Source organism: Branchiostoma lanceolatum, chromosome 3 (genome assembly GCF_035083965.1).
Source record: "Branchiostoma lanceolatum isolate klBraLanc5 chromosome 3, klBraLanc5.hap2, whole genome shotgun sequence".
In the NCBI taxonomy this organism is placed as follows: Eukaryota; Metazoa; Chordata; class Leptocardii; order Amphioxiformes; family Branchiostomatidae; genus Branchiostoma; species Branchiostoma lanceolatum.
In genome coordinates, this window is record NC_089724.1 from 15,973,440 (window position 1) to 15,992,776 (window position 19,337).

Here is a 19,337-nt window from a genome sequence, read left to right on the forward strand (position 1 = left end):
TTCTGTAACTTCAGCTTTACTGTGCTTTGCTCCTTGAAGCATGAAAGCATTTCTAAAAATGTAGATTCTACAGAAATCTATTTTATTGTAAAGTCTTTTTTCTACATTCTCCAAATTTCCAAGCATGAAATTCATAGCGCTGATATCTCTACCAAATAGAATCCACATATGTGACCTTTTCTTCAGAAAATAAAGCCTCTGTCAATTCCTTTGAATGTTCAATATAAGTTTAGATGAAAAATACATTAGGTACGTATACTTAATGACACAAGCAACAATTGTGAATTCAACCAAATGACGTAATTTTGCATATCCTACACTCTTGAAGACTTCTTTCTCCTTCCTAGTATCCGATATCCCACGCTCTCCCTCCCCGCCAAACCACAAAACCTTTGCAAAACTGGGCTTGGTTCCCAGAGACAGGATGTGGCTTTGGCCAACTATTCCCACTGCGAGGAAGTCACACTTGTTGGGACATAAATCACACATTCTTCCCATTGGATCTAACCTCAGCGCCATCTAACCATGGTGAGCATTCTCTACTCAACCATGACACATGACAGCATGGAGCATCAAATACAGTAGGGGCCTCTTCAAATAGTAGTTAGAGTTAGACATGAACAGTTTAAGTGACAAGTCATTCAGAGTGATATACTAGTAACCAGTCGCTGCCAAGTGCCTACTAAGGTGGTGTGTTATGCCAAAGGGTAGTTAAGGGTGGACCAATTCAGACTCAGACAGTCATTAAGTAAGAGTATTAGTTTGACCATCATATAATGTTCATAGTTCTGAGATAAATACTTTTAATAATTCAAACTTTCCTCAATTTAATAAATGGAAATAAGACTTTTTAGAATTCTAAGTTGATTTATTTTGGGATGTTTATCATTTAAGATGATAACACTGATTTTTAACCATCTCCCTGCTGAAATAGCCTTTTGACTTCAAATTCAGTTACATTATCATGGGCAGCAGGGAGAAGGTTAAAGTATGATCATATGCTTTGCACATGACTTTTTGTATACATTCTGCATAATGATTTGATGGTAAAAGTACTCATTACAAAACTTGTTGAGGACAAAGAAATTATCATTGTCTGCTGAATGTATATAATCTGTGTAACGCAAGCTCCGCTGGTGGGGGCAAGATGTTGGGCAAGCCACTACCTGGATGTACACATAGATATCTTCAAAGGATGTCAGGAAGGATATGCCTGGTATATATATATATACCTATAACATCACTGATCTCACGAAGCATATATCTTAGACTAGTCCTGTATTCTCTCTAAATCCCTCGGCCACACCAGACTTGTCAGGGGACCCACCACCCACAGGGTCTGCTACCTCTGTCAACGCGGACACACAACCTACAGCGGAGAGCTATGTACCGAGCCCCCAACCTTTGTCTGCATGGTGACAGTTGTTTGGTAGGTGGTTAAACTGTGAGAGTGTGATGATAAGTTTTAAGTTCATGGTTACCTAGTATTTGTTTCCTCAGCATAACTGTGGTTAACTGCCTTTAGGCCTCCAGATGATATGTCCCATACGAGAGGACGTCCCTAGCCTATGCTACATGTACTCATTATCACCTGAGATGAGTGATGAAATATGTGCCTTTCCTAACATTGCACAACATTGTGGCCTGCCAGGGATTTGAACCCAGAACCTTTAGATTCAAAATCAACCCTAACCACAACACCACCATGCACCATAAACCTAATCATGCAAACATACACACTTTTAGACAAGTAACACATACAACATCTTGGTCACAACTGTCATATATATCATAGTACTATATCCTAAGCCTTGATATTCAATATGACGAAGACTAAATTGGAGATTATAAAAAGGTTTGAAACGCTCAATGGTCAAAATGTCATTTTCCATAAATCTGCCTGAATTGGTCTGAGTCAGTCAGTCGAGGACATAAGCTTTGTAGGGAGAGAGACAGTTGTGTGATGTCATGTATTATGGTTCACCAGTGTTCGGTGAGATGACCCTTAACTATACAACATGTATACTATAGACATACACAAACGTCATACAATGTGAACTTTATGTGAGACTTTCCGAGCCAAGTAAACGTTAACCCAACTGTTACCACAAACAAATATGGTTCAGAACTCTAATCTGCTGTACCCAAAGTCCAGATGTCCAATGTTTGGCAACCTCTTGTAGATTAATGTAATGATAATATGGAGAAAAGAATGTGTGTGAAACAACATCTTGCAGCGTACGAATACAAAATTGCCCTACATGTAGTTTGCATCATAATAGTAAAAACTAAAGGTTGAGTTCACACAGAGGTGCGTCTCCTGTTCCCACAGGTGCGACTGAGACTGAAAAGCCCCAGGGGTGGCAGCTTGAACCGCTCGGTTAACTCAACCGTTTGGAACATGTCGTTAACATGTTAAGGGTACAGTCGGATCACAGAGTATTTGGTAAACCCATATATACGACTACTGGAGTGCCAACATAACACACACACATGGCCAACAAGTGGGTTTACCAATGACTTCCACATCAGGCTTCATCCTGACACAGGAGCTTGACACAGTGGGAAGCATCTTTCTTTGTTCATTCTGGTTCAGTCATGATATAAGGTAAATTGAAGACAAAATGGTCAAAAGAATTATATGTAAATCTTGAAATGTTTCTGGTGGTTTTATTTTCACGGTTTTTCACAGTGACCTCTCCACTACGAATTCACAACACCGCAAATATGCATTTTCAATGTATTACAGTACTGCAGTTTCAACCACAAACTTAAAACATCGCAAAAACCCCTTTCCCTTCTGTTGTGAAATTAAGTTGCTGCGAAAATAAGTGAATTCACAGTATGCAGTATTGTCCTGAAAATTGTAGCAATAGTTTGTAGTTCTAGATTGTTTTACAAGATTCTGGCTTGTGACCCCTTGGAAGTTGCCATTTGAAAGTTCACCAGAGCAGCCCCCGGGCCCAGCCCTCTACTCTGTTGGCAACATTTACACAACACCAAACAGTACATTAACTGTGCTAATCCCCACTCAGTGTACACTGTGCTATTGAACGTAAATACACAAGGCGCTCCTGTGAAAATCCCCTTTCTGCTGATTGAGTTCCAAGATGGTGACGGAGTCTAGTCTCATGGACCTCCGAGCGATACTTAAGAAATGTCAAGGAAAAGAAGTCTACTGGAAGATCACTTAAGCGACACTTTTAAAGGTCTTGAAAGGTCTTCTAAACATGATTCAAATACCAATGACCAATTTGCATTATATGTTGGAGGCTTACCAATGAAGCAGATTTTTTGTCCACAGCATTTTGCTTCTTGCAAATGTGAAAACAAAACGACTCTTTTTGGGCAACACAACAGCTTTTACCACTTATACCTGCCCCTAATATTTATGTCAACAAAAGATAAATAAATCATTTAAAGAAGCATAAACAAGCTTAAGGGTTGTAGAACGATTATATGCAAGCTATAGGACAAGAAGGTTACAGGGGACTTGCTACAGATAACATCTAAAGTAAAGTTCACTGTTGATGTGAAGCATGATACTGTTCTAAGTAGCTGATATTATCAGGTAGTACAAAGTGGGTTTGCTACAGCTTGCATATTCAGCCACAAGTAGACCAGGCCCCCTCTTCTCAATAAGTGTGTTGGGTTCTTTTATATGCAGAGTTTGACGCCTGATGTCTGAAGCTCCCCCATAAACAGGGCTGCAGGCTTTACGTCACCATCTAAAATGATGAGTGCAATCCCTTACATTTTTTCTTGCACTATGTCCAAGCTGGGGCTGACGCTGGGATCAAACCACAGATCCATGGAATTTGATTCATATGGCGAAGCAGCAGAATAAAGTACACAAAATTCAAGGCAAAGTAACATTCCAGTGCTTGAATGACATTATGTGGTAAAGTTGCAGATGAGAAAAAAACACAATGTACTTACGAAGGAAATTCGAGCCCTGCATTTTGAATATGGAGAAAGTCTCATTTTGTTTTAAATGTACTTGAAAGATTATCTAAATGCCTTACCTCTGCAGCTAGTCGCTTGTACTGTGATATCAGTTGTCTGGTAGGGACAGTGTACCACTCTAGCTCCCTCAACACTCCCTCCTGAAAAACATGGTATCACAAACATTAACATGTCTATTTTTGTTCTAGATCAAATGTGATTTCAGTTTTATAAGTTCAAAGGGACCAGTAGAGGAGTTAAGGTACATGTCATGCATTACTATATTTGTCTATTTAGAAGTTTTAAGTTAAGTGCTAAATGGAATAAATACATGTTTTTTGCAATGGAAATTCAACATCACCATTTCATCAGGTCAATAAAAAAGACTGTATGAATTATGCATGAACAGGAATATGAGAACACCTGCCCTATCTGTACAGGTGAATCTATATGAACACCTGGCCCCACCTGTACACAGATGTACAGGTGTGTTAGACTTACAGCAGGTGCCATGAGGTTCTCCAGGTCCAGCCCTTGTCCCTCAGCATGTACAAACTGTACCAGGAACTACAACAACAACAATACAGAAAACCAGCATGTACAAACTGTACCAGGAACTAAAACAACAACAATACGGAAAACCAGCATGTACAAACTGTACCAGGAACTGAAACAACAACAATACGGAAAACCAGCCGTTAATTTGTGGCAACTGGTAAGTTGGTGTCTCCCTGTCAAAGACCTTTGGCCGAATTTGTTGATTGCCATAAGGTCGCCAAATTTCTAAATTGCCACCGAGCTGAGCATGTTTTTTCGCCTGAAAATCTACCATTACATTGGTCAGGGGTTGGTGACCCGCAAACATTAGACAATCTAAAAAAATGTGCAGTGATCCAGAGGACACTGGTCGTACTGCTGCCGTGAATGTCCTTTTAGAGCTGTGATCCTGCTGTGGGATGCTGGCTTAAAATGAAATTCTTCACAACTGGAGATTTCTTACGCTATCAAATAACCATGTCTGATATTTCTGATTTCCATAGAAACACGTCAACACCTTTGCCAAGCCAATGCTCAATATACAGCAATCAGCTATCAAATTTTGTATTTCTCTAAAAACTATTTCTAAATCAATAATTGAAAAACAAGGCTATTGCCTTTAAAAAGTTTGATAGAAGAATCTTTTTTCAAACATGCTTCTGAAAATACGATTCTTCAGTCTGTCTTGAAAACACATATTTGTATAGACAGATTATAACAATCATAAAATACATAGAAACATACTGCAACAGCTTGCAGAAGAGTCTTGGCCTTGGCTGCTGAGTTGTTTTGGTGCTTCAGTTTGGCTGCTTCCTGCTCAAAGTCCTACAGTAGGAAGTAACAACAAAGGCAGAACACTTAGCAAAGGTTGCAAGCTTGTGTTTCAATAGGACAGAAACTGCTGTATTGGCAGTTAGTTTAATGAAATTGTGTGTAAAATCATCAACAACTAACCTTGTAACGAGTCTATCGTGAGCTTGCCCGGGCTCCGAAGGGGCCGCTCAATTTATACTCTTCTTGGGTAAAGCAAATCAGATCCCCTAGCGTGTGAATTGAGTTCATGGGGCCCTTCAAAGCCCAGCAAGCCAACAATAGACTGGAAAGATTGTTAGCCAACAACTTCTATGCGTCAAAACTATTCAATCATTCTTTTTAGTTGATCAAATTAAACTTAACCTCAGCCCCAGTGTTCCTTGGCACTCTCTCTACATGTGTCATGAACACATAGCCTCTTGTAGCCCTCATGCAGCCTCAAGAGGTACTGCAAATTTAAAGACAATCTCACAACTAACTGTACCTTCTCTCCCTAAAGCTTAGTTTGTTCAAGTAGTTTCAGAGTCAGACACTAAGTTTTTCTCTCTTTGACTGATATCTATTCTCCTCCTCACCTTTACAATGAGCTCCCATATGGACTTCTGTAGTTTGGGCACACACTCGGAGGACAGCCAGTCCGAGAATGCCTGGAAGTGATTGGACAGGAACTCTGCCAATGGCTGGAGTCGTTGCTGGATGGTGTAACCGTACAGAGGGAGGGACAGCAGGAGAGACAGGGCTTGGTGGAAGAATTGGTTAATCTGAAAACAGAAACAGACATTACGATGTAAGTATACATCTTTGCTTGCAGACATGAAGCTGACAGCAGCAGACAATGGAACTATTGCTATAAGAAGTGTTTCACAGAGCCCTCTTGTGATACCAATAAGAATTAAAGGGCTGAAGTTGTATAGAAGCAAGTTTTATGGCAACTTTTAGATGGAAACAGGCTTCACACTGATCTTCAAGAGCCTGCAGTAAAGGGACAATACAGATTTTGCCAAATGAATGCAACTGTTTCATGACAGATTAAGACAACACTATTTTAAACTCCCTGCTGCATAACCCCGTAACCAATACAAATTTGGTGCCAAACTAAATCTTGGTGGTACCATAGCAGACTGCAGATTTAAAGAGCTATGTTACCTTACATGTGCACCGAGTTTGAAGAATCTCTAGATGAAAGGAGATAGGAAGATTTGTCCCCAATATATGACTCCTACCTTGTAGGCCAGCAGTCTAATCAGTCCATTCCTGACCCTGTGCAGGTGCCATCTGACATGGCAGACAACCACGGCCCTGTACGGAACGTACGCTGAACGATTCCCCCACTTTCCCGATGACTTCCTCTCAGGTGCCCTCTGACCCGGTGACCCATCTCCTGCTGACCGTTGACCGTTGTTGACCTGCCTGGTGGGACTGGGGTGGGGGGTGCTGCTGCTGTGGCCGGTGCCATCTCTGTCACTGTCTGTCCACGGGGAGGTGGGGGGGGTGCCTGGAGTACACAGGTCCACCACCACGTAATCTGTGAAACAGTTAGGAGTCAATGTTGTTACTGAATTTCAACTTCCAATGTGTTTTATAGCACTTCATCCCCAAGGAAATGAAGTATTAATGGCCCCGTGTGTATGTGTGTGTGACTGTGAGTTATGTATGTTAAATGTAAGTACATGTGTGTGTGTGTATAGCAGTGTGTATGCATGTACATGTGTGTGTGTGTGTGTGTATGTGTGTGTGTGTGTGTGTGTGTGTACATGTGTGTGTGCATGTGTGTGTGTGTGTGTGTGTGTGCATGTGTGTGTTTGTGTGTGAGTGTGTGTAAGCCCACAACAAGGGGCTTGAAATTAGCTTTCATCTAAGAATACATATATATATAGTATATGTAAGCATTTCATTTACTAGTTTTAAACAGAAAGAGGAAACATGAATAAAAAGACTCTTTTTACACAACCAGGAGATTTATTCCACCGACGTTTCGATGACCATCTGTCACCTTCTTCAAGGCAATTCTGACTGGTCTGAGGTGGACAGCACTGACCTTCATTGACAGCATCCTGACAGCGGCTGTCTTTACAGCTGATGCTGCCGACGGCCTTATGGAGCAGCTCATCGACCTTGGGCAGCACGTCCAGCAGTGCGTGGATGTTGTTGATGCGAACACACATCTAAATAACAAACAATAACAAAAACTCATACTGATTTAAGTCTAACATCACACAGACGAAAAGAACAGTTACTGAACACAGATTTTGACACTTTTTAAAGTTTAAGAGTCAGTTGCTTCACCAATGGTTATGTTACAAGATTACAGATAATGAAGATGACACTCAATGTAAATCTTTGGTTTTTGTCAATCTTTATGACATCAAAGTGATTGGTGTACCAGAACCAATTTGGTGTCTATCATCTACAGAGTACTAGAAAAGTCAGCACTGTAAACATAGCTGCAGTATTGTCAGTCACAGAGAGCACAGAAGTGTGAGAGAAAGTTGAAAAAGTATTACTGCAGAAATGCTTTGAAATTCTTTTTCTTTCCAGTTGATCTCAGACTAGTGGATGAAGCATGATGCTTTTTTGTTAGCTAGTAGTGCAATGTGGCTTTGCCACAGCTTGTATATTTAGCCAAGCACACCCTACTCTTCTTTATAAGTGTGTTGGGTTCTCTCTTTTATGTGCAGAGTTTTGATGCTTGAGGCTCCCTTGTAGTTGTACACCGGGAAGCTGGCTTTACGTCACCATCCGAAATGATGCATGAAATACTCTACGGTGACAAAAAGGGAAAACATTACAAAGACCTTTCCAACAGAATAAAATCCAACGGCCTCACCTCCTCTGTGACCGGCTCGAAGCTGTCACACAGGTAGTTGGCCTGCTTACTGATGTACTGGAAGCAGCTGCTCTTGCCGTTCAGCATGTGACGGCAGCCCCAGGTGGCGAAGTTCTCCTTCTCCCCCATCAGGTGCTGCACCATCTGTGGCAGGTGCACAAAGGAGAATATGGGACTGAGAGTGAGGACATAATGAAGGATACTACTGAGTGTCAATTGTTAGTTATTTAAGGAATGAGGACACGAGAGACTGAAATACCACAGTTCCCAAAACCTGAAAATAGTTCAATGCAACTGCTCCAATGGTAGCAAAAGATTCAATATTTTACAAAATGCAGCACTGTACATGCATGGACACAACTTGGACTTACTTACAATAGAAAATGTAAACACCCTCTTCTCTCCTCTTCCCTCTAATTCTCTTCCCATCCTTCCCTCCCTCCCTTCTCTACCATTCTTTTCCATTCATCCTTTCATCCTCTCTTCATTCCGTTCTCCTAATACCGTAGTAAGCATCTTTGCTAAATGTCCTAATATTGGGTATACCAATATCATCTACCCATCTACATGTATGAACAGTAAAGCACATGCACACAAAACAAAACTACAACATCAATAAGATATTGGAGATCTCATAACTTTGTAAAATATTGTATACATTTTCCTGCCAAAAGCAAATTTGGACTCAGGCTGAGCCAACCTTCCCACCCTGGGGGAGCAACTTTGTACCCTGGTTGAGCCAGCTTTCTCATCTTGCCAGTCTCTGGTTACACCATCATCCGCCAACTAACTGTGACACACACCAAAACAAACAAACAAACACACAGACTGAAAACTGCCTCCGTTTTCACGGAGGTAATCAAAACAGTTCCATACCATGGACCCGAGTAGTTCCTTGGCCACACTGTCTGGTGTTGCACACAGATCCAGACACAGAAGGTTATCTCCATACAAGCACAGCACTGTCGAGAACACCTGGGTGACAAGAGCAAAGCAATGTCTCTTTTCAAAAGTACCTGTTAACCATTGTAAGCATTACGCTTAATTCCCATCTTAGGTTCACCGTGATGCCTATGACTTGACTACCAGGTGGCATGTTGCACCAGATACTTAAGATACAGATAAGATTGGTTGAATTCTTTACAGAATTCTGAGCTTTTAAAGGGGAGACTCTACCTCTGGTACATGAGAGACAGTCTGTGAGTTGCATTAGGCAAGTGTATGCAGTACTTGACCGTGTGTTTGAAAGATTTGAGGGACAGTTCAGATATGCAGGTCCTGGATCCAGAGTGTACTGTAAAGGATAAATGTTTTCAGAGATTTAACAACAGAGAAAATGGAGTGTTCGTGGTGGTTTGAAGTTTGCGGTTGAAACGAGGGGGTAGGCGGGCAGAAAACAGGACAAAAATGTTCACAGTGGTTTTTTGTTTGCGGTGAAGAGGTCACCACGAAAAACATAAACAAAAAACACTGCAAACATTTCCTTTTACAGTGCTACACAGGGTGATGGACATCACATTTCTTTTCAGATATATGTAGATAAGAATCATCTTACCTGAAGTAGTTTTTGGTACAGTCCATATTTGATGTCTGTGACCAGATTGTGGGCATCTTCCACCTCTTCCTGGTGACCTATGACCTCCTCTGCATCAGTCTCCACCTCCGAGATGGTGACAAGAACAGACTCATCCGGACACAGAACCTGGGGTTGCAGATAAAACAGAGTCATAGTAATCTTCTTTCAGTTATGTTTCTACAGAAAAATGACATATGTCTTGACACTGATGAAAGGTAGTGGATGCTATCAGAAGACAGTGTCTGTTTCCAGTCGCTTAAGTAACTGTTTTCTTGCGTATCTTATCACTTGGATGTCTAACCTTCATCAACAACATATGTCTTAATTTAGCTTTAAAAATCTACTCTTCCACAAGTCTTGACACAACAAATAATATGGACAGAATTATACAGTTTCAATGTACTCGGGGAATTCTCTAGCTTCTTTTAGTACATGTATGACGTTTCTGGCATAATATCCATCCAAATAATTGCAACCCTGTATAGTTGCATACAATTGGGGTAAGCAACAATCATCGAGATTCAAACTCTTAACCTTTAGGTTCATTGGCAGGATCATTACCACTGGTCTTTGTAAACATGTACCACTACAAGTAGAGGTAGCTTGCGATCAAATATCATAACAGGCAAGGTAGTTGTGCCTTTATCAGCTTTTTGTTGTTTGTTTGGAGTAAGGAGATACACATTTTAAAAGTTATAGTTCATAATATGAACTACATGTATATGTATCATAATATGAACTAAAACACTGTATATGTACTTGCATAGGAGTTCATAAACTACTCTCTACTTACCTTACATAGTGTCTCCACAAACTCAGCTGCCCTCCTGATCATACATATAGTGTCCACGTACGACGCTGACAACGGAAACACCTTTATCTTCCCCTCCCTGCTGTCCGAATCCGTCGCTGTGCTGAAGTTGGACAGACTGGCAAAACTGTCCTCAATGCTCCCACTGTATGTCCTGTCCCTGTCAATACCATTCTGTAACCCCTCTGGTAGAGTTCTGTCCAATGTGTTTGGAGCCCTACTCTGCCCATTGGCACCATCTCTTACTGCGTCTGTACCGAGAGTTCTGTCCACTTTGGTGTCCTTAGAGTCCTTGCTTGGTACGGCTGCTGCGGGCCTCTTGATTGGCATATCGCTAGAGGAAAACCCTTGGAAACCTTCCATGAGACTCACAAACTCCAAAGGTGGAAGTCCTACTTGCTGGTTGTCGGAGTTGTCATCGCATCCACTTGTTGTTGGTGGTGGTGGTTGTGTTGCAGATTTTTCACCATTCTGGTAGTCTTCTATGAATCTAAACTCGTCGTCTGAACTACAGGAGTCATCACTTGAGTCCAAGTCTTGGAACCGGTCCATTCCATAATCCTCGGATTCGGAAGTCTTTTGGGAAGATTGTTTGTCTCTCCTGATACTTTTTGACCCAACTATTTTGTCACCAGGGTCTTCTGCTACTAGGGTGGAGTTGGGGGAATCCTGTGGAAGGTCTGGCTGGATCTGTGTACTTACAAGAGTTGACACGGATGATGCTGTAGTAGCATCAGCAGCATTTTGCATTGGCACGTCACCATTTGCCTCCCGACTGTCATCTGATATCTGTTCCACAGTGGACACCTCTATGATCATTGAAGCGATGGACATTTTTTCCGAGGCAGACTGGTAGCTGCCTACAGGTAGAGACACATGCCTACCAGGGTCAGTCCTGAATGACAAGGACGACCGATTCTCATCATCATCATCATCATCACGCACAGCATCCGGTAAACTTCTGCTCCTCTGGGGCATCCCTGCTGGAAGCTTCTCATTGGCTGACAACGTCACATGGCTATCTCTTTCCTGATTGGGTGAGAGAGTTCCCTCAGAGCTGTGCTGGCTGGGAGGTTTGGGGGTAGATGAGACAGAGTTTGGGGTGTGCATCTTCGGGGATGAAGTGATGGAGGAGGTCACGCTGTTGAACGCAGAGTTGAGGGAGGGGGTGAGAGACCTTCCGACCTTTGACCTGAGATGTTGCATCATGACCTTGGCAGGAATGTTCTTGTCCATGATTGTGAGAGGCTTGTACTGTGGGGAAGATGAAATTTCATAATAGTTAAAACAATATAAAGTATTAGTGTTTGTATGTACCATTATGTATTTATCTATATAGATATACCAGCATATCTTTTAGATATTTCCTTTCAAAATTTATACTATTACAATAACTTTATTACTGGGACTGGTAACCACTGTAAACAGCTTTCATAGAATTTCAAAAGATTTCATAGAATCACAAAATACTAAAAGCTAGCCATATATTTACTTTGCTAGACTGACAATACATCATATAGGATGATATTTCAAAATACACAGTTGATCATGTTTTGATTGGCATGATTGGCTGTCCCGTTTAATTTCTTTAGCTTGATTGGCTATCCATGTTTTCTTTCCTTGGTGCTGATTGGCTATCCATTCTATTTTTCCTTTGTACTTATTGGCTATCATTTCTATCTTTCCTTCATATTGATTGGCTATCCATTCCATATTTCCTTGGTGCTGATTGGCTATCCATTCTATCTTTCCTTGGTTCTGATTGCCTATTACTTCTATCTTTCCTTGGTGCTGATTGGCTATCCATTCTATCTTGCCTTAGTGCTGATTTTATCTTTCCTTGGTGCTGATTGGCTATCCATTATATCTTTCCTTGGTGCTGACTGGCTATCCATTATACCTTTTCCTGGTACTGATTAGTTATCCATTCTATCTGTCCTTGGCGCTGATTGGCTATCTATTCTATCTTTCCTTGGTGCTGATTGGCTGTCCTTTATATTTTTCTCTGGCACTGATTGGCCATCCTTTATATCTTTCTCTGGGGCTGATTAGCTATCCATTCTATCTTTCCTTGGTGCTGATTAGCTATCCATTCTATCTTTCCTTAGTACTGATTGGCTATCTACTCTATCTTTCCTTGGTGCTTATTGGCTATCCATTCTTTCTTTTCTTGGTGCTGATTGGCTATCCATTCTTTCTTTCCTTGGAGCTGATTGGCAATCCCATTAAGCCTTGAACTGTGCTGCTTGGCTGTGTCATTAAACATTCTTTAGCAGTGATTGGGTGTTCACTTTATCTTTCCTTGGTGCTGATTGGCAATTCCATTTATTCTTCTATATTGCTTGTTGGCTAGGTAGCTACTGTCATACTTAAACTACTTTGAGGCAAAAGATGGGAGTACACTCCAGTGTGCCATATCTAAAACAAATCAGTCCATCATCTAGCTAGTCAAACTAGTATATCTATCACCTCCAAGTACAGAACTATTGTGTCATTTATGATTCGTTACAAAAGAAAGAAAAGAAAGAGGTGTCTGCACCTTGTCAGCCCCCACAGCCTGCACCACCAGTGTCTGTAGATCTTCCTTCATCACCTCCAGCCAATGGAGGGCCTGTTTGAGGAATGAGCGCCGCCATCGCTGCTGGCTGAGAAGGAAAGAAAACATTATAAGAACTTGTGCTGTATGGCACTAATACCAACGTACATAACTTTCCTTATACTTAGTATGCTTGGTCGCTCACAGTCTATGCACAAGTTTCAGAAAAAGTTCGAAGAAACCTTTTTTGGAAATTAAATCCAAAAATTTCTTCAGATGAAAATCAAGTCAGTCATTAGAAAGAATCATTCCCACAAGTTTACCAGTATATTCTGATTAACCCATTTTCCATTAGACAATCTGCTCTAGATAGCCTGAATAATCTGTATATCCCATTTCTATATCCCATTAAATTCTAATTCAATACCACAGATGCAAAGTTAAGGCAATGGCTTCCTTGTCTATTACTTCCTACTACTTCCTTGATAAATCATTCTCAAACATCTAATAGTTTGTGTCTGTATACTATATGCCCTATGCAGTACCTCGGGTGTATGTAGTTGGTCAGGTCTTCATCCAGTTGGTTCAGTCGGTAAGCCAGGCTCAACATCAGGCGATCCTGTTCTACGTCCTATGGGGACATGAACAAGATTAGTCCTATACAATATCATCCAACAACATTAAACAAAATGGAAAAAACAATTTCAGCACAAAACATACTACGTATATCGGAAGGAGCTTGGTGACCTGCTAATATTTGTAGATCTCTAGTAATAGTGCAGTGATTGAGAAGACACTGGCTGTGTTGCTGCCGAAAATGTCCTTCAGAGCACACAGGCAAGCTATTTTCCTGCTGCGTGACAGGGGCTTGAGGTAGGTTTATTCTACCCTACTAAAAGATTTTGGATGATTTTTCAGTACAAATGTCCTTGATAAAAAGGGGCGCAGCGGGCAGTAGCAAACAGAGCGAGGTGGAAAGCAATGACGGCCTGTCTCCAACTGTGTGAACAGAAAAGCAATGAGGATGATAATGATGAATACTTACAGGAGACCCCAGGCCCTGTTCACACATAGTCACCACGTCCTCCATGAAGAAGCTGTAGTACTCTGTAGCTGCCAGCTGCACCATGTCAAAGTACCTGAGATCAAAAAATATGTAAAACTCATCTGCTACAAGATGTTCTAGGTACAAAACACCAGAATTAGGAGTAACCGTATTTGTAAACCTGATTTTGTATTTGTAAGCAAGTTTTTATGAATATCCTGATGTGCTTTTCTCAGAAGAAATAAAACTAGGATTAATCCGATCAAATTGTAAGGTGCAAAAAGAAATAAACTTGGAACTTCATCAAAGGCGTGATAATCAAGAAGTGTGCTTACTTGGAAAACACTTGCTGAAAGTTCTCCTTGTAATCATGTATCTCATCACGGATGTTGATCAACAAGATGTTTAGCTGCAGAAAAAATACAACACATACATACTTGAAGACAAGTTGTACATCTTGTTTACAATACACTTTTAATTATTATATTATTACATTGTTACTAGATAAGAATTGTTCATGTTTTCATTGTACTATATTATATACTGGAGGGGTTAAACATTGGCTACACTGCATCTGTCAGTTACAGATTGCAGAATAATTGTTACTTAAGTAGCTTTTCAACTAATGTTTGCTAGAGGAGATTGTGCCTCATTTATCATCTAAAGGATTTTGAGTTCTTTTATGTTTGTCAGTGAAAAATCTCTTGAAAGATTGTTTGATTGTTGTATCTCTTTTTCATGACCTACCAGTTTAGGAGAGAGCCCTGGGCCGTAGGTATGCAGTTTCAGCTCATTCTGAGCCAGTGTCTTGTGTCTCTCGTAGCTCAGGGCGAGACGTTCCTTTGCGTACTGGACCAGCCACTGCTTCACACCCCGCATCTTACGACCAGTCAGGAGCTCTTTTACATTCAACACAACCTCCAGCAGGTCAATCAGAGATGCTGTAGGATGGTACAGCATTCATCAAACATTACAATCCATGGAAAATTTTGTGTTCCTCCAGGTAGAGTGTTCGTCCCACATTACAAATCATGGCAATTCTGTATTTCCCAAGGTATAGAGATCGTCACACAAATAACCAGTAATAGCAAGTTTGTGTTCCTCCAGTCACAGTGTTCATATCACATTACAAGTACATGTCATGGCAGTTCTGTGTTCCTTGAGGTATAACGATACCATGAAAAATTGAATTACATGTTTCCATGACAGGAAATGTTTTCCTTGAGGTATAATCTTTGTACCACATCACAAATCATGGCAATTTTTATATTCCCTGCGCTTGAGGTGTAAGGTTTGGCACACATTACAATACAACTTGGAATTCTTGTGACAGAATTGTGTTCTTCAAATTAATGTGTTTTCCAGGGAACAGTGTTTGACACAAATCAAAAAAAAAATGACAGATTTGCATTCTTCAAGGAATACATGTAGGACTTGTCAAATGGAAATGAGCTGTATCGTCATGGACAAAGACAGTAAAATCATTTGTTTTCCTCTAGTCTCTGTGAATCAGTCAAAGAGTTTTTCAAAACATGGAAATGAATCAGATTCTTTAATTCTAAAATGTGTCTTTGAGGTTTAAGACAGCAAGGCATCCATACTAACCAACAGCATGTGGCGGCTTGTTTTCCTTGAAGAGTCGTTTGATGCGAGTGAAGGCATTGCCACACTGGCCATGAAGGAGCATCACTGAGTTCTCCAACACTGTTAGCTGTAAAGCCACACGAGTCAAATAAAACAAGCTGAAGTGATATTGTGGGGTTGGAACAGGCATTATCTATAATTCAAAGAAATTCTCATTTATAAAACACATGTACAATACAGTCTAATGTCTTCAGAAAAATGCCTTTTTAGTCAACCTTTAAAAAGAAGTTATATCATTTAATCTCAGGCTAGACTCTTGTGCTTTCATCAGTCAAAGGATTCTTATGTACATTTCTCAACATCATTTTTGCATAACATCATTTTAAATAACATTTCATTCCCAGTAACTGTTATTGAAATATTTAAATCATGCCACTGAAAATCAGCATGTTGAGTTGACCCCTGACCTCTTGCTTGACGGTAACCATGGTACCAGCGTGGACAGGTAGGATCTCCATGATCTTACTCAGGGACTCCGTCACATGCTGGATGTACCATGTGTCCCAGCTCTGCTCCAGATTACTGGGGATAGAGTAAAGGGAAAAAATCCTTTTCTACAATTGATGAGTTCACACTTCCATGGACTACAAACATTACATCGTTTGCATTAAAATAAGAGCAGGTTCGAATATTCTGCTTTGCTCTGACATACACCACAATGTCATGCAAATACATGTTGATGTAATCTCCTGTTAAGCAGTTTGAGTAATGTCAAACAAACTACATTCCGACTTTTTCAGTTGCTTCAACATACATGTATATATAGCATAATGTTCACTGATGGTACTGCAAGATTTGGAGCGGGCAAGCTTGATGAAAGTCACAATCATACATTCTATCATATAGTCATTTCATTTAATCTTATTCTAATTAATAAAGTAATAGCTGATTTACTTAGTGAGATGTTCCAGGTAGACAATCCTACTGAAGAGTTCCCCCTGTAAAATGAAACAGAGAACGAGGCATGTTGTAGCAAGTTGACCTTATGGCTGAAATTCCATTCAAAAGTACAATTCAAAACAAACATGAACACTTTACGATCAAATATCTTTGGGATTGACCAACTGATGATGGTAGCTAACAGTATCTTACCACTCCATATCTGAGAGAGAACTCCTTGAGGAGTCTCTTGCTTGTTGAAGACAGGATACTCTGGGGTTTGTCAGACCCTGAGGAGCTCAGGTCCTCCTTACAGGCGTCCTCATACCTGGAAGAAAATGCAATTAGTACTGAATTTGATAAAGCTCAAACCTTACTGTGCCCAGGCTAGTTTTTCTAGCAGTTTAAACAATAGCTACATGCATATAATTTATGTATATTGCCACAGGGGTTTATAATCACATGAATTCAGCATTTGCAATGTTTGAAATGACATGAGGTTTCCATGGCCAACTTTTGAAAAGTAAGCATTTTTGTATATTTAACAAGATTCTATTTTACAAGTGAGTCAACCAATCACAGGTGTGCCTTACTTGATGAGTTTAGCCATGAGGTTTTTGTAGTCTGTGTGATGGTCCTTCAGGTATTTGTGTGTGGAGGCTAGCGGAGGTGGAAGGGAGAAGTGCCAGAACTTGCCGATGAGTCTGGTGATGTTCTGCCGCTCGCCCTGCTGCCAAAAGTCGTACGCATTCCTGCTCTGTATGGTTTAGAAATAAAAAGGTAAATTACATGATTGAACACAATACAATATTAATGTATTTAAAGAAGCCTGGAGGCTTTGATGTTAAGTCTACAAGAACATATTACCAACTCAAATAGAATATTTATGTATCTAGATGCTGACATCACTTTTTTTGCTCAGAATAGAATGAAGACATTTGTATGGCAAGGACAAACTTAGCTGTACTTACCAGGAAGGCCTGAGGACTGTAGAAAGGATGGCTGTTGTTTTCTAGGATTGACAGCTGTCCAACAAGCTCCTCCACAAGCAGCTAAAACAAAAGTTTGAAGATGATATAGTTATGTACCGTTTTAGAGTATTCTAAGGATTACCAAACCGTTCTTACTTGTGCAAAGATTGTTAAGTATTTTCTTGCCTTACTTCAGATTAGACCTAGAAAAGTTACTCCTTTAAATCAAATATATGTAATCAAATCAAACACCTTGTCAGTTTCACTATGTATCAATATTGCATAACCAGGTCACCTCAATGCATACATTAGTTGGACACATCATTTGAATGCTTGTGATGTAATGTTGATTCCCCCTACCTTAGCAGTAGACTTGGTGTTAGTTTCGTCCCTTATGAGTCGTGTGTACTGCAGATGTCTCTCCTGGCTCAGTCCAAACGCCTGCCTCACCAACTCACACAGGGCCTCAGGCTGCACAGGAGACGTCAACTTATCCTCGTCCGAACTCCCACCTCCTGAACCTTGACCTGTTGACCCCTTCCGTGTTGACCTTTGACTTTCAGACCCTTGGGTTTGGGGGTCAGAGTTTGGAAGAGGAGAGGAGGGGATGGGGGTGAGGGTGGGCTTGTGGGGGAACTGGAACTTACGTTGTGATGAGGGGGAAGGGGTGTGGGGTGTGGATGGGGGGTCAGGGGCACTGAGCACCGGAAACTGGGCACAGACCAGGGCAACTTTATAGAGGCGAAACTCCTGGAGGGGGTGAAAAATACACACACGTAGCAGTATGCAAACACAGCAGGGATTGTTTGAATATTCAAATCTGGGAGAAGAAGAATACATAATAATCATAAAAATTTCCAAATATACCTATAAGAAACAAGTCATCTAGAAATAAACCTGTTATTTGGTGTCATGACTTCTAATGAGCATGTCTTTCAAATTTAATATTGACAAAGATTCTTGCCAATGTAGGGCAGGTCAACTTAAAGCTCCCATTCTCCTAAGAGACCACACTTGCTAAAAGAATGTTAATCTTGTCTAAATGTATGTTAATGTACGATGAAAGTAAAGAGTTATTTGACACAATGTTACCCTACCTTGTCACTGAGGTGTCTATGGGAAATGCGGACTCCCCCTTTTGTTGCTGACATAGCACCTACATACGGTGACAAGAAAGCGTTGATCAGTGCATTTAGCTAATGTTACATTTTTAGGCATTTTCCTCAATAATACAAACTGTGTATTACTAAACATCATACACCTCTTTTATTCTCTGAGATCTAAACATGACCAATTGATATCAAACAATCAAGTAAATAAACAAAGGCTTGAGAAATACACTGAAGAAAAGGGGTCAGTTGGGTCAAAGTTCAATCATACATATATCAACATGTGTTCTATTTGCTTGTCCAATATATTTTTTTACCATACATGATTAAAAAGATTGCTGACCTTCCTCTAGACTGCCATCCCCATCTTGTTTCACCTGAATAAGAGAAAATTATCTATTTTGGTAAAACAAAGCTATACATTTTATAAGACAAGAAGTACTGTAACAAAATCTGACCAAAAAATACTGAATTTGCTTAACAAACTTTGAAAACTGGTAGCTAAATCTTAACAAGACTACCAGTAACTGTCACATGGCGTGTCACTGTCACTCGTTCCATATATGTACCTCTTTGATTTGGGCCTCTGCAGGTTTTACATACACACATCTTTTCTCATACTGAAGCACACCTCAAGTCATTTT

The 19,337-nt window shown here is 40.5% G+C and overlaps 1 protein-coding gene across 1 annotated transcript in view; it reads right to left on the reverse strand.

The window, feature by feature from the left end:
- Positions 1 to 19,337, reverse strand: part of LOC136430584 (uncharacterized) — a 29,206-nt gene that overhangs the window by 4,022 nt on the left and 5,847 nt on the right. The window contains exons 6-29 of the mRNA XM_066421320.1: positions 19,037 to 19,070; positions 18,682 to 18,740; positions 17,945 to 18,334; positions 17,585 to 17,665; positions 17,207 to 17,370; positions 16,827 to 16,941; positions 16,629 to 16,672; positions 16,142 to 16,256; positions 15,696 to 15,801; positions 14,838 to 15,031; positions 14,426 to 14,499; positions 14,091 to 14,184; positions 13,591 to 13,676; positions 13,049 to 13,154; positions 10,492 to 11,763; positions 9,678 to 9,824; positions 8,999 to 9,097; positions 8,123 to 8,266; positions 7,334 to 7,460; positions 6,519 to 6,820; positions 5,871 to 6,056; positions 5,227 to 5,307; positions 4,447 to 4,512; positions 4,026 to 4,106 (exon numbers count right to left, since the gene is read on the reverse strand). Coding sequence (XP_066277417.1) covers positions 4,026 to 4,106; positions 4,447 to 4,512; positions 5,227 to 5,307; positions 5,871 to 6,056; positions 6,519 to 6,820; positions 7,334 to 7,460; positions 8,123 to 8,266; positions 8,999 to 9,097; positions 9,678 to 9,824; positions 10,492 to 11,763; positions 13,049 to 13,154; positions 13,591 to 13,676; positions 14,091 to 14,184; positions 14,426 to 14,499; positions 14,838 to 15,031; positions 15,696 to 15,801; positions 16,142 to 16,256; positions 16,629 to 16,672; positions 16,827 to 16,941; positions 17,207 to 17,370; positions 17,585 to 17,665; positions 17,945 to 18,334; positions 18,682 to 18,740; positions 19,037 to 19,070 — 4,167 coding nt within the window. The remainder of the gene's footprint in view (positions 1 to 4,025; positions 4,107 to 4,446; positions 4,513 to 5,226; positions 5,308 to 5,870; positions 6,057 to 6,518; positions 6,821 to 7,333; positions 7,461 to 8,122; positions 8,267 to 8,998; positions 9,098 to 9,677; positions 9,825 to 10,491; positions 11,764 to 13,048; positions 13,155 to 13,590; positions 13,677 to 14,090; positions 14,185 to 14,425; positions 14,500 to 14,837; positions 15,032 to 15,695; positions 15,802 to 16,141; positions 16,257 to 16,628; positions 16,673 to 16,826; positions 16,942 to 17,206; positions 17,371 to 17,584; positions 17,666 to 17,944; positions 18,335 to 18,681; positions 18,741 to 19,036; positions 19,071 to 19,337) is intronic.